Source organism: Corapipo altera, unplaced genomic scaffold (genome assembly GCF_003945725.1).
Source record: "Corapipo altera isolate COAL_440 unplaced genomic scaffold, ASM394572v1 111, whole genome shotgun sequence".
NCBI lineage: Eukaryota > Metazoa > Chordata > Aves > Passeriformes > Pipridae > Corapipo > Corapipo altera.
This window is the reverse complement of record NW_020884973.1, coordinates 1,248,622-1,263,954: the sequence shown is the minus strand read 5'-3', so window position 1 is coordinate 1,263,954 and position 15,333 is coordinate 1,248,622. Positions and strand designations below refer to the sequence as shown.

The following is a 15,333-nucleotide window of genomic DNA, read 5'->3' as shown; positions in this document are numbered from 1 at the left end:
GTGGGACCAGATGAGCCACTGTGGGCCCTTCCAGCCTCACCCACTCTATGACTCCTGTGGTGTCTCAGGTTGGAAGGGATCCGTAAGGATCATTGAGTCCACATCCCTGCTTGTCACAGGACTGCTGAAAACTAAATCAAATTTAATTTGATGAACCCGAGAGCTTTTTTTTCCAAGTGCTTTGTAGTGACTGTGGACAGTGGAGTTAGTTTATCTACCATTGGATATTTTCAGAAGCTCTATATTTGGAAAATCCTTTGACCATGGGCTCTATTTTCTACTTTTATCATGGGAATTATTCTTTTTTTTTTTTACATAAAGCTACAACATGATTATCTCACTGTATTAAAAATACAAGTTACATAATCAATGGAGAAATATTGGAAAGAATTATTTTCCCCAGGGAACCTGAGTGAGGTTAAACCTGTAGCTGAAGGTGTGTGATTGCTCTGTGAAACCCAACATTTTTATTGACCAGATTTGAATAACTATCTGTACCTTTTTATGCTTGTACATGAATCTTTGATATCACTGCTCCATATACAGCCCATGGCTGTGCTTCCAAAGATATTTCTTGTGGAGATGAATCTTTTCAGTGTTTAGGATAAGCACAGTTGGATCCCCTGTTCCTGACCTGGCATTTGGAAGCACTGTAGTATTTTTGTCTTTCTTTGCAGACAGATAAGTAGGGATTTGGTCTTTGCTGGGAGATGGGTTGATTCACATCTAGTGCAGTTTAAGTTCTCCAGTTTAATTTAATGTTTGTGCTACAGTATATTTTTATTAAGAGTCTCTCAGTAGTTAAAAGAGGAAAATCCTTGATCAATAAACATTGTTTACCAGGCTCCTGGTTTAGCAGATGTTGTCCATTGCACCCAGAGGAGAGGCTCACCCTCATCTGGAAATGCTTTAAAGCATTTGGGGTTTCTGGCTGTTTTATAGCAGGAAGCCATGAGGACAGATGCTCTTCACTCTTGGATGGTACAGATGGATGCCCAGCTTTCTCCCTTCCTGCTGTGCTCCAGCTGTCCCGTGGGATGGTGACTCTTCTCCTCCTCTGGGAATGTGTAATTGGTGCCTCCAGCAGTCCCTGTGCGGGCACAGCTGGGTTCGGGAGGTGGTTCAAGCTCGAGCTCAATCTGCTGTGTTTGACTTCAAAGTATCCAAGTATGTAGTAGTTATTTTTTCTTGTTTCTTCAACTTCTTCAAAGTCAGATATGGACATGATTTCTTAAAGGAGATCAGAGCCTGTTTAGCTGAACTGTTATGATTAGTTTTGCTTATTTTGTAATTTTAACTAAATTCCCTAGTGCTTTCTCCAGAGTGGGAATCTTGTGAAGAGTTAAGATTTTTGAAGACTTAGCTTGATCTTTAACTGAGATCAGAATTGCTGGTGTAATCTCAAGGGCAGTGGGAAATACAAGTGATTGTTTTCTATCACTTTCTCTTTCATTATAGCCAAAATATAAGACTGTTATTCTTTTTTTCAAGGTAACAAAGCTGTTGTCTGGTTTTGTCCATCCATCCTTTGAATGCTGTGAATCCCTTCTTTGTTAGGGCAAAGTTTATCACCAGAGAAGCTCAGTGATGTTGTCTGCCCAGCTGGGTGCTCTCCTGTACCTCATGTTTCTGTCCCAGTTCCCAGGATCACCTGCTATCACTTCTCTAATTGCTCTCCCGATACTGGAACTAGAACTGGGTTAGAGAACAAAGCTGCACCGGGGCTGTTCCTCTTCCCAGTCAATTAAGTGACTCAAGGCACTCCCTGGGTGCAAACCCGGGTGTTCCCTGCCTGCAGCCAAGAGCAGTCTGGTGGAAATCTGGATTAGCCTGTGCAGGTTTGATAGATTTCTGCTAGAAAAGGTGCAGCTTTTGCTGCCCCTGCTGAGGGGGGTGAGCCCTGCAGGCCCTGAGCCCTTCAGCTGCAGGAAAACATCGCTGCTTCTACACCTCCTGTGGTACAAACACATAACGGGAAACTACTAAACTTGAAATATTGGCTGCTACCAGGTATCCAGGGATCTTAATGGAAACTGTGGTTTATAGAGTTTTACAATACTGACAAATCTTTTGCCTCTGGGGATCATTGCTAGTTGTTTCTATCTTGGAAGCTTTTCATGATCTCCAAAGGGAATGAGCCTGTTGTAATTAGGCTTGTCAGTACCTCTTTCTCCCCAAGTAATTCTTGAACCCGTTTGCCATGTTCATCTGCATCTCATAGAAATCCCAAAGACTTGAGTCGTTGTGGAGCAGAAAGACTAAGGAAAGCCTGGAGTTACTGTGGGACTGAGCAAGGAATATGGGATGCAAAAGTTCAGGAAACCAGCCTTTTAAGCTTGCAGAGCAGTGTGTCAGCTTTACTGCCATTGCTGGGCCTCTCTCGGGCTAACTGGGCTCAGTGGGGTTTGAACAACTGTAAGGCACCAGCAGAACATCCCTGCTTGGACCCAGTGTTATCTCTTGCTGTTGCTGCCATTCCCAGTAGGGATGGAGAGCACTTACTCCAGGCTGACTAATTAAGGAATGACAGCTGGTTGGAAATAACCATTCTACTTTTGCAAGAGCTGTGAGCGACTTCACAAGAATCTCTGGAAAAAATGAACATATAAACAAGATGAATTGACACTCTTTAGAAGCTCCACTTCCCCTCTGAGGAGCTGCAAGACCCTTGTGGGGGTCCAAAATCACGCCTGGGCAATGTCTGCGAGGGCAGGTCAGTATTGCAGGGGCTCATGGCCTTGCTGGGTCACTGCAGTGAGGTGGCATTGATGGCATCGGGTCTTGGTGCTGTTCAGCTGCAGGGGAATAGGTTGAATTCTGTGTTGATGCCACTTTAAAGCCACCTGGGAAACAGGCAGAGGTGGCTTTATGTAGAGAATGGGTGGGGTGAACAAGGAGGTGCAGGTTGAGGGAAGAGTTGAACTTGTAGATGCCTATCTTTGTTCTTGCACAAGAGCTGGAGGCCTTACAGAGCAGGGACTGGTGACACCAGCTGTTAGGAATTCTGAAATTCTTTTGCCAAGTGCCTGGAATGGACAGGACAGGTTAGAGTTGTCTAATTGCTCCTTCCAGACAACAGGGCAGGATCCACTCTGTCATCTTCTGGTCTTAAGTTAGGTTTAAGTGCTGGAGAGAGAGACTGTAGTCGGAGCTAGGATGTATGTGACCTGGAGAATGACCCCAAAATTAAGTGTTTAAGACAGGAGAGCGAATTTATTAGGAAGAGAATATATAATAGTGAAAACAAACAATGTATTTGGGAGTGGAAAGGGAAAGGATGAAGGATTTAAAAGCTCTAAAGTATAGTAAGAGAACACGGATGGGAAAAGAGAGAAAACACAAGAAACTGTAGCAGTAGATACCATTATATTAACACAGCTGCTGCTTCCTGGTGAAATGTCTTCGTAAACTGTTAAATTTCCACCCTAAAAATCAATCTGTGTCATTTGCCCTCACATTCATGGCTCAGATGTTGAGAGCTGGAAAGTGCCTGTTGGGAAAGGCCCTGGGGGTGCCGGTGCCAGGGGCTGGACATGAGCCCAGGTGAGCCCAGGGGGGCAAGAGGCCAATGGCCCCTGGGCTGTGCCAGCCATGGTGTGGCAGCAGAACCAGGGCAGGGACTGTCCCTGTGCTGGCCCTGCTGAGGCCCCTCCAGGGCTGTGTCCAGTTCTGGGCCCTCATGGAAGAGAGACATGGAGGGGCTGGAGCGTGTACAGGGAAGGGAACAGAGCTGGGAAGGGGCTGGAGCAGCAGGAGCAGCTGAGGGAGCTGGGGGGGCTCAGCCTGGAGAAAAGGAGGCTCAGGGGGGACCTTCTGGCTCTGCAACCCCCGGAGGGGGGGGGGGAGCGGGGGGGGGTCGGGCTCTGCTCCCAGGGAACAAGGGACAGGAGGAGAGGGAACGGCCTCCAGCTGTGCCAGGGGAGGGTCAGGTTGGACCTCAGGAGGAATTTCTCCATGAAATGGGAGGTTAAACATTGGCAGGGGCTGCCCAGGGAGGTGTTGGAGTCCCCACCCCTGGAGGTGTCCAAGGAAGGCCTGGCCGTGGCACTGAGTGCTCTGGGCTGGGGGCAAGGTGGGGATGGGGCACAGGGTGGGCTCAATGATCTTGGAGGTCTTTTCCGACCTAAATGATTCTGTGATTGATTCAGTGACATGCCAAGGATGTAACATCTCCCCAAATCCTGCTGCCCAGTTTTCTTTCCCTGGGCAGCAGCAGAGGCACAGAAGAATTGAGTGGGCGACAGAACAGAGGGAACCTGGCTCTGCAATCTGCCGGGGGTGGAATTCCCATCTGAGTGTGTGACCTTACACACTGTTACAGGGCTGCTCTGCTGCAGGTTTATGGTATGTGCCTGAAATGAAAAGACACCACGTTTAGGAGGCAGTTCTTGGCCTCCGTCCCAGGGAAGGCTGGCAGTGAACTGAGGTGTTTCCTGATAAAGGGAGAAGTGCAATGGCAGAGTCTGCTGTGACCTGCTGAAGGAAAGTTAGGCGAGGGCTAAGCTGATAAAATGTGGGATTTCTGCTGAATATGCTGACCCAAGCCACCTGTGTTTGGTATTCCCTGTGTTCCTTGCTTGTGGCTCACAGGATTGATGCATTTCTTTAGCCTTCAGCTGCTAAAGGAGATGAGATGTCCCTCAGCATTTAAGGACATACTGATTGGAAACACCATTAACATACATAACATACCATTAACAACATACAGTCACTGTAATGAAATTTCTACACATTCTTATTGAAATAAAATCGAATCAAAGAAACCCTGCAGAATTCCCTGGTGGCATGTTTACTTTCCAGAAAGGTTTAACTGGTGTGGGCTGGTTGGGCCCCAGTAGGTGTGTGGCTGATGTGTGTCCTGGGCACCGTGTGGGGGACGTGGTTTGTATCCCATGAGAGGGTTGGGTGGGAGCAGGGAGTAGTTTGGGATAACTGGGGTGGCCCTCAAGAGTCTGTCACTTTAAAAACTGGGCAAAGTGTGATTTACTTTCAGTGTTACTGTTCTACGTATGTCCAGGAACACTTCCATATATGTATCTGTGGAGTCACCCAAACCCTTTCCTGCCTTTAGCCCTTTCTGGATTCCCCTCCAGCCATCTCCTAGGCTCGTGTTTGTCACTGTCCTGTGTTTCAGAACTGGGTAGACTTGAGTCTTTCCATCACCCTGTGGCCACAGTTTTTATAATGTCATCTGAAGTCCATGTGACACATGTTTTTCCATACCTGGCTGCAAAGCAGAAGAGGGTTCAAGGTAAATGTGAGCCCAGGGTGGGGTGGGGGAGGAAGGCTTTGCTGTAGAGCTCATAGTGTTAACTCCTCTGCGTTTTCTGGGTTTGGTGCAGTCCATCCTTATGGCAGAAAGAGGAGGAGATGAATGCTTTTGAGGTGGAACTGTGTTTTGAGTGGGAGTGGATGTGGTTGTTAAGGGGTTAATCCATAACCCATAGTGACGAGAGTGAAGGAATTGTGTGATTTATTCCATCATGTGTTTTACTTGAGGGTGTTGTTCCTCTTTCTGCTGAGGCAGCTGATGGAGGGGAAGGAGGCTGAAATAAATGCAGACAGTGTTTGAGGACACTGAGTTTATGGTGCTGACCCCTGTGCCGGTCAGCTGGTGTGTCCTGGGCAGAGGGATGGGCACAGGGCTGAGGGACTGGGGTGGGCAGCAGGAGGTGGGGGCTGTGCCTGCACAGCACGAGGGAGCGGGCGATGAACGAGGCACGGAAGGAGGGAAAGCTTTTGGGAAACCAAGGTGAGCTCAAAGAAACACTTGCAGCTGAATGTTCATAGAAATTCTTACATCCTCTGTTGGTGAAGAAAACAGAAGGGAGGAGCAGTTCTGATGTGGGGAGAGCACTGCAATTAAGGCAGGGGAAGAAAGATGGGGACTGCCAAGGGGTAGAGACACAGAGTGGCAGTGAAGTGCAGAGTTGTTCTGCAGAGAGCAATCCCTATTCCTTGTGGTAGCTAGAGCTGGGAAAAAACCCCGTTCTGTTGCATGTAAGTAGTGTATAGTGATTTTTAATTTTTTTTTTCTACGAGCTGTATGCAATTTAAGTTTGGCAGAAAGTGCTGGTTGAATACTTTGACAGGTTTAATTGCTTTGGCTTGAGTAGGATGAATTTATTTCCCAGTGAGAAAAGCGTTGAAAGGCTGCATGAAAACCTGTCAAAGGAAATTGAAGTGGGGTTGGGGAGTTATCTTTACAGTAAATGGAATTGATAAACATGTCAGTTAAAAGGGGAATTTATTTATAATATTCAGGTTTTGTGACCAGAAGTCTTTGATAGTTCTGTTCACTAGGAAAATGAATTTTATAAGTTCAATTGATTTGCTTCTTCATAGTGCTTGTAGAGCGAGAAATTATCACGGAATAAAAAAATTGAAGTGATATTTCTTCTTTTTTTCTAGAACACGTCAGTAATGGAGGATCAGAATGAAGATGAGTCTCCAAAGAAAAATACCCTGTGGCAGGTAGGACTAACATTTTGTAGAAAGAGAGTTGACATGATTTTGTGTGTTCCTGCTTTTGAGAAATATCCAAATCTTGTGTCTGTATAATCATCCTTGGACGTAGTTCAGTGTATCATCCTAAAATTAGCCCAGCCTTGGAGTGAAGGATGACACCATTGGATAATCCTTGAGAAATTCCTTGTTCTTCTCAGATTTTGTGGTTGGTGCTGACCTTGGAAGGACAATTGGGAATAAAGTTCAGCTGTGTTTCTGAGCATGTCACTGTTGTTTGAAAGGAGAAATTCAACATGGCAAGGACATGCAACCAATTTGCTTTGAAGGAGTTTGGGAGTATTTCAGAGAGCTGACAATTGGTCCCCAGCAGCGTGGTGGCCTCCTGAAGGGCTCAGAGGAGCCTGGCATCAGTCTTATGTTCTACTCAGTAATTAGCAGTAACTCCTGGGGTGGTGTTCTTGTAGCATCCTCATTTGTGGCTCCAGCTCCCAGGATTTTAATGAGGTATTTATGTGGATGTCCCAAACACTGACAGGAGCTGGTTTTCAAAAACAAACCAAACCCTGGATGTCATGTCATTCTCAGTTTTCACTTAGGGACAGGAAGTTCAACACTGACATGAGGATCTCGAATTCTTGTGTTAATTAGAGTATTAATATCCGGCTTTGGTGTGTTGTTAATTTAACTGCTGGAACCTGAGTGAAACATTTGTGGAGGCAACTGCAAAGTGCTGCAGAAACCACTGGGTTAGTCTGGGGAAGTCATGGCTAAAAAGAACTAAATTCCTTGCTGTTGAAATGTTAAGAGGGAATTCAAGACTTTCAGTGTAAGAAGTAACTTAGAAGCAAAGTCCTTTCATTGATCGTTGTCTATGAAAGATGAAATTTATCTGGTGTAACTCATGTCTTGAAGGATGTGTTTTAAAATTTAGTTTTGGTTATTTCTTTGCATCTTCCGTGTTTTTCCTTCGGAGAGTTCTTACAAAGCTGTTCCTGGTGTTTGTATTTAACACTGCTGTTCTTTTTCTAACACCAGATAAGTAATGGAACTTCATCCGTGATTGTCTCAAGAAAAAGACCATCGGAAGGAAACTACGAAAAGGAAAAAGACTTGTGTATAAAATATTTTGACCAGTGGTCTGAATCAGATCAAGTGGAATTTGTAGAACACCTTATTTCCCGAATGTGTCACTATCAGCATGGACATATTAACTCTTACTTGAAGCCCATGTTACAGCGGGACTTCATCACTGCGCTGCCAGGTGAGCAGGGGCTGGTCACAGCAGGGATGGAGGGGGCGGTTGGTCAACACTCTGGAGGTGTGCAAACTTTTAGGAGCAGCCTCCAGGAATACATGGTCTCTTCTAATGGTGTTTCCTGGGCCAAAGAAGGGCAGGAGGGTAGTGAAGTCATTCTGTTCTGTGATTAATTGAATTGGCCACTGGATGCCAGTGTTGTTCCATGTGAAAATAGTTGGACTCGCGTATCCGAGGAACACGAGTTGGAACTGAGTTGTTGCAAAGGTTGTATCTCTGCAAGCTCTGGTCTAAATCCCTTTTTCATGCAAACCCCATAAGTGCAGAAAGTATTGCTACAGAGGTTTATTAATTGATGAAGTCTTAAGTTCTGAGTTTCTTAACTAGAAATTTGACTGCTTAGATGGGTGGATCTGCTTTATCTGGTCTTGTTGCTGACTTCAGAGCAAAAGCACTCGTGGATTTTTATTGTATTGTACAGCCATGATTCCTCCCTTCAGTTCCTCAGAACTTCTATCACCCATCAGTGCCAACCTGTGTCACTAGTTCAGATGTGAAATCTGTCCTTACACTTGCTCTGTGCGTTTCCTTAAAAAACCACGGAGCAGCAACAACGAGGCATAGAATCTCGAGGTTGTGGTTTCCTGGTAAGGTGTGTGTATTTTTTCCATTAATTTTTGAAAGAAATTGTATCTCTGGATTTTTGCTGCTGGAAAGAGTGATTCATTTATTCCTTGAAAGGTAAATGTGTGGACATTGTTTCCAGAGTGGGAAATAAGCCAGAAATAAGGGTCAGAATGTTTGGAGTGCCACTTGCAGTACAACAACAAGACTCACCCCTGCAGTGTGTGAGCAGCCTGGGATGTTATCCCAGGAATGCCAGGACACAACGGGGAACGCTGAGGGTGGAAGAGGAGGTGATACAAATCATAAAAGGAATTGGAAACTGGTAGTTTTTCTGCGCAGGGACACAGAGTAAACTCTGTCTAAAGCTCTGAGGCTCTTGCAGACATCGGTGTGCTCAGGTGGGGTGTGTGGGGCCTTCCTGGTCTGGGGGACAGGATCCTGCTCCGGTGTCAGGAGTTCCTGACAGTGCTGCTGTATTTTCACAATACCTGGAGGAATTCGGCTCCAGGAGCTGATGGGGAGGTTTTGGGCTCAGTTGTCCAACATGGGTGAAATGAACTTCTGAGTCCTTGGATGGGAATGAAGAACACAGAGTAGGGCAGTGATGTGGAATTTTATATGTGCTCTATTTTCTTAAAAAAAACAAGCTGAGAAAAGGTGCAGGAGGGCTCTAAAAGGGAGGAGGTGTCCTTTCCCCCCACCTCAGTTTCACAGGAGTTATTTTATAAAGCAGTGAGTTTGTCTGGAAAATGTGCTCCTCAGTTCCTGTGCAGAGCTGTCTCCTTTAGGGAGTGTGGATGCTGCTTTTCAAAATACTCAATGCTGATTTCTCTAGGGAGTGTCTGGGATTAACTGAAAATAAAGTGATGTAGAAAGTCATGGTGATCACAGAATCACTGAGGCTGGAAAAGCCCTCCCAGCCCACTGAGTCCCCCCTGTGCCCCATCCCCACCTTGTCCCCCAGCCCAGAGCACTCAGTGCCACGGCCAGGCCTTCCTTGGACACCTCCAGGGATGGGCACTCCAACACCACCCTGGGCAGCCCCTGCCAATGTTTAACCTCCCATTTCATGGAGAAATTCCTCCTGATGTCCAACCTGACCCTCCCCTGGCACAGCTGGAGGCCGTTCCCTCTCCTCCTGTCCCTTGTTCCCTGGGAGCAGAGCCCGACCCCCCCCCGGCTCCCCCCTCCTGTCAGGGGGTTGCAGAGCCAGAAGGTCCCCCCTGAGCCTCCTTTTCTCTGGGATGAGCCCCCCCAGCTCCCTCAGCTGCTCCTTGTAAAACTGACTCTCCAGACCCACAATGTGCAAGTATGAGCTTCAATTATAGTTTTATTTTGTTTGCTTTTACCCCTCAGAGCTGATAAAGAGTTATACAGTTCTTTCATATTATATATTTCTGCCTAAGAAATTTTTGAAAGCTTCATAAGATGACACTTGTTTACACCTTGTTTATATAAATCAAGATATATCTTTACAACTTCTGTTGCTTTTTTACAATGTAAATACTGTGAATTGTTCCCATGTTCAGCCATCCTTGAAGGTGATGTGGTGTGCTAAGAACATCTGTCTAAATTTACCCAGGAGCTTAATCTGAGGTGATTGAAATCAATCCCATGTTGGGCTGCAATCACATTAAAGGATCACAGAGAAGTACCACTTGCAGGCACTTGGTGGGATTATTGGGGTCAGTGCAGGGCCAGGAGTTGGACTCGGTGATCCTTGTCCAGTTGAACTTAGTCATCTCTGTGATTTTGGTTATTTGGATCTTTAGGATGTTAATATTACTCGTAGGGTCTCATCCAACCTGTGCCTTTTCCTCAGAGGAATTACAGCTGTGATCCCTGAGCACTGCCTTGTCACCCTTGGTTAGGAGAGTCTCTTCCATCCCTGTTCTGTGTGCTGAACCTGTGAGAGCTGTACTCTCTGTCAGACCAGTAAAACTCTCCCAGGTTTCCTTTGAAATTTGTTTCTAAACTAATAAAAGCCTGAGCAGTTGCTTCATCTGAGTGACTGTTTTGTGTCTAAAGTTGGGCAGTTTTATTGGGTTGACATCCCGTGTTTGGGTTTTGTTTTCGTACAAAGTGATATTTACACATTGACCTTTGAAAACCCTGTGAATTTTAATTGTTTTGATTTAATATTGAAATTCAACCAACCCTTCAGCTGGTCCCTCTAATCAACAATAGCTCTAACTTTTTCACCATTTTCTATAAAACTGCAAAAACTCTTGGAGAGGCATAAGAGATGGGTGTCGTGTTTTCTTTTGAAAGGTCTACCCATAGATGCTACATACATTTTACTTAAGAAAATGGATAGGTTTTAGTACCTATTTCAGAAACTCTTTCTAATAAACACTCACTGTCTTCTAATGTGAAATAGGGATATGCAGCTATTTCAGGCCTTAATGTGTCTTAAACTTAATCCTGCATGTTGTCTGGCGCAATTGGAGTGGGTCTGTCCTAGGTATCTGTGCTTTGGACCTGTTCCTACTTTGTTAATTTGGGTAAATATTTTACTTGACATCTTTTTTTAATGTAGCAGTTTAAAGGAGCACTTCTGCAAGCAGTGAAAGTCTTAGGAATAGACTTGATGGCAGAGTAAGCATTTGTGTGTTTGTGCTCAGTGTGGGACTTTGAAGGCTCTGTGTGTTCAGAGAAGATGAGATTGTCAGATTTTAACATCAGAAAACACTGCAGTTTCTGGCTCTTTAAAAATATGCTTTTAATTGTGACCAGTGTTATACAGAATTGTGAAAATTGGGCATCTTGATAAAGAAGGGGCTTTTGCCTAATAATTCCCAGTTGATCCTTAAAACTCAGTGAAATCCTGGCTTCCTGATGGGCAGGGTGCCCCTGGTGAAGGTGCCCAGCCCCAGGCTGACGTGCACGTGTGTGTGTGTGAGAACTGTTGTGGGGGTGTGGGAGCTGCTTGCAGTGGGCTTTGATTGAAAACCTTGGCTCAGCTCAGTTAAACATTAACAAGACTTTGGTACCAGGATTATGCTGGAAGGAAGAGGCTGAAAAAGCCTTGGGTTGAAGTGAGTTGAGTCAGCAGTGCCCTGGCAGCCCTGGGGGCATCAGGGAGGGGATTGTCCCCCTCTACTCTGCCCTGGGGCGGCCTCACCTCAATATTGGGGCAGTTTTGAGTGTCACAATATCAGAAAGGTCTAAAACTCTTGGAGAGTGTCCAAGGGAGGGACACGAGGATGGTGAAGGGCCTGGAGGGCACTTGGTGTGTTCAACTGGAGAGGAGGAGACTGAGGTCAGACCTCACCAGGGTCTGCAGCTCCTCCCGAGGGGCAGCTCCATCTCTGCTCTGTGTGAGCAGGGACAGCAGCCAGGGAATGGCTGGAGCTGTGTCAGGGCAGGCTCAGGTTGGATCTCAGCCAAAGGTTCTTCCCCCAGAGGCTGGTTGGGCACTGCCCAGGCTCCCCAGGGCAGTGGGCACAGCCCCAAGGCTGCCAGAGCTCCAGGAGGGTTTGGACAATGCTCTGAGGGACAGGGTGGGATTGTTGGGGTGTCCTGGGCAGGGCCAGGAGTTGGATTTTGGTGACCCTTGTGGGTCCCTTCCAACTGAGGATATTCCATGGTTCTAAGTGAATAAAAATTAGCTGCACACTTGTCACTTGGGGTTTGGCTCTCCAAGCACTTGGCCTTATAGTTCCATAAAACATTCTGTAGACAGTCAAGCTGAAATCTTCTGTAGAACTTTCCTAACCTGTGGGAAACAGAAGGCACCTTAAGAAGAAAGATTTTTTCCTTATATTTTAGTTTATTTGCTCTCCTTGGGACCTGTGTTCTAGTCCTGTCCTCTGAACTCTTGGTATGTAGGTTATAGTGACAGGATTTTTTTAAAATGGGATTTTGAGAAAGACCCGAGTCGTAGCCCGGTCCTTCCAAGTTCTGCACCTGCCACAGAAAGGCACCAAACACTGTAGTGCCCAGTCCCCTGGGCTCTCTGGAGTGGAGGAGAGGCTTTGGTTCAAGACTCTGGGCCAGCTCTCCAGTGGCACAGCGAGGTTTGTCCCTCTCTGAGGACATGACATTCATTTCTGCTTCAAATTGTCCTGTCAACAGCCAGAAATGGGAACATTGCCCTCTCCAAGGAAGGCTTAGCTTGGGGATGGATTGCTGGTGGTGCCTTGGTCATTCTGGTTGCACTTCCAGACTTTGAGCATGAAGGGTGTCTCTGGATCCAGATTTTCACAATATTTTTCAGAGGATTGTCATTGCCCTTTCCAATGCAGTTCTGTGAAAGACTGAACAACTATAACATGTTCCTGCTTTGTCATCTATAATTTCTTTTAATCAATTCTGGGCAACTGCATTTAATCTGGAAAAGTATGGAAAAATCTTTGTGAAAAATATATTTCACAAGAAAGCAAACTAAAGTTGAACATAAGTGACTGAAGACCACATTCATTTCTAAATAGGAAATCATAAACCCATGGACTTCAACAATGCTGTGTTTGCCTTGTACTGAAAAGTGTCAGGATAGAAGGCAAACCCTGCTGTGTCCTGTCTGCCATTGGGACTGACTTCAAGTGCTTTTTTTATGGTGTTAAAATTGTGACTCAGTCAAATTCTTCTGACACTGCTCAAATGAGGTGTACATTCTTACTCACGTGAAGGATTTCAAATACAACATGGATTTCTGACACCAGAATATGCTGATATGAAACTTGTGAAGTGTTTGTACTCGATTCAAACCCACTTGCCAGCTCTGGAAACACAAGTGATGCAGCAGTGCTGACTCTGAAAGGCTTGTCAAGTGTGATTCTCAAACTGAACTGATCAGTGTCTTCTGAAAGATAATCGGAGTGTATGAGAGTAGGAGGGAAAACCCAAACCCAACAGCAGCAGAAAACCAAAGAACCAGGCACATGTTTGGTTGAAAGGATGCTCTGCAGTGTGGCCTTGTTTGGTTGTGGGTAACTTTACAGCTCCTTGGAGTTCTCATCAGTCTCTCCTTCAGGGCAGGAGGATTGTTTAGTTTGTTGCCAGGAGATGGCAGTAACAGATAAACTCTTACAATATTTTTTTATCCATGAATGTCATGGAATCACAGAAGGGTTTGGGTTGGAAGGGACCCTAAAGACCATCCAGTCCCACCCCCTGCCATGGGCAGGGACACCTTCCACCAGCCCAGGTTGCTCCAAGCCCCATCCAACCTGACCTTGGACATTTCCAGGGATCCAGGGGCAGCCACAGCTTCTCTGGGCAATCTGTGCCAGGGCCTCACCACCCTCACAGGGAACAATTTCTTCCCAATATCCCATCTAACCCTGCCCTCTGGCAGTGTGAAACCATTCCCCCTTGTCCTGTCCCTCCATCCCTTGTCAATAGTTTCTCTCCATCCTCCTGTTGGATCCTTTGGGTACCAGAAGGCCACAATTAACTCACCCTGAAGCTGCCTCCATGTCATTTGAGCATCTTCTATTTATCCATCACTTTCTCCTTTAGGAATTGTTGATTTCACATCTGACATGTTCATGATCTCTACATTTCAAAAGTTGCTCAGAACTGTAAGTGAGGTGTGAGCACCACATTGCTGTGCCAGCGTGGCTGCCCTGTCCCTCCCACAGCCCCTCCTCAGTCCACGGCTGAAAGAGGGGCAGAGTTAGGGTTTGCTCAGTGCTCTTTTCAGTTTCTCTCACCTAAGGAGTTCAGTACACATGTTATTGTTGGTTTATAAAGTATGCTAATTGGGCAAAATTACACTTCTCACCTTGGGCATGACAACAGCATCCAGCAGCTGGGTCCCTGTTCAGCACTGATCCTGCTGTCCAACCTTCACTAGGGATCACTGTGCCCTCCACTTCCACAGTCAGTTTGTTTGTCATTGTGATATCTGAGGATTCATGATTTTAAACTGACTCTTCAAAGTGACCTTGCAATAATTATATTTTCTGGAAAAACCTTGAGAATTGTTTCAAAACATGAGTATTGTTTTGACCCCCATGTGCCAAGGACAGCTGTTCCTTTGGCTCTCCAGACATTTATGTGATGAACTTTGCATCATTCCTTTGCTCAGTCTCCTGCAGTCTTAGGGATGCAGGAATAGAGAATTTGCCACCTGAAGAGTGCAGACATTGGCAGATTTGTCTGTCGTGTGCTCCTGGCTGTTTTGGAACCCAGCCATAGCTGGGCCATGTTTTTCTTCTAACAAAGGGGAGTTCAGGACATCTGAAAAGGTTGGTTTGATGTGTGTGTGCTCTCCTGCCACACCACTGCTGGTTCCAAATGCCTGTCACAGGGAAGGGACAAGGCAGCATCCTGGGATCTCCGGGAGAGATGGAAGCTGAAAGTCAGTGTACTTGTCACTCTGCCCCATATTGCAGAAATCCTGTTGGCATCATGGTGTTCTCCTCACTTTTCAGTAATTGCTGAGTCTGCTGAAATTATCTGTAACTCTTTGGTGTTTACCTCTGGTTTCTTCGAACTTGTTCCAAGTTTTGCTGTCATTATTTTTTCTGTTTAATTAGTACCCATGAAATGTAGCAGCCTGATGGAACTGAGTGATCAATTCTGACAGTTCTTAGCATCGTAGTCTCTTTATTATCCAATGACTTGACTAAATGTTCCTGTGGGAGGTAAATAATACACCTTTAGTACACGTGCAGGACAGTGAGTGCACTAACAGCCTCTGCAGAGGGAGAGGGAGGTGAGCTCAGGTCAGATGGTGTATATTGGCTGTTGGAAGAAAAATGGTGCAGTGAAATGGGAGCCTGAAACATCTTTTGTACAGGAACTTCGGTGTAGTGCTCTGCTCACACGGGGTTTGCAGTTACAGGGGATAATTGCTGTGTTCCCTGCACTGTTTGCTCTGGGAACTGCTGTGCTTTGTGTAGAAAATCCTGTCCCTTCACAATGTCCTGAACAGGAAGAGCTCTGTTGCGAGTGCAGGGTAAGAGATGAACCACAGAGTCACTTGCTCTGCCCAGCCGTGTGTCCTGGGGGCCAAGGAGGCCAATGGGATCCTG

General features: G+C 46.0%; 1 protein-coding gene across 2 annotated transcripts in view; it reads left to right on the top strand.

Annotated features, from left to right (window-relative positions):
• The window catches only part of FBXW11 (F-box and WD repeat domain containing 11), a 68,161-nt gene that overhangs the window by 24,103 nt on the left and 28,725 nt on the right, over positions 1 to 15,333 (top strand). For both annotated transcript variants that reach the window (XM_027665237.1, XM_027665236.1), the window contains 2 exons: positions 6,412 to 6,474; positions 7,504 to 7,729. In XM_027665237.1, coding sequence (XP_027521038.1) covers positions 6,424 to 6,474; positions 7,504 to 7,729 — 277 coding nt within the window. In that variant the 5' untranslated portion in view covers positions 6,412 to 6,423. The remainder of the gene's footprint in view (positions 1 to 6,411; positions 6,475 to 7,503; positions 7,730 to 15,333) is intronic.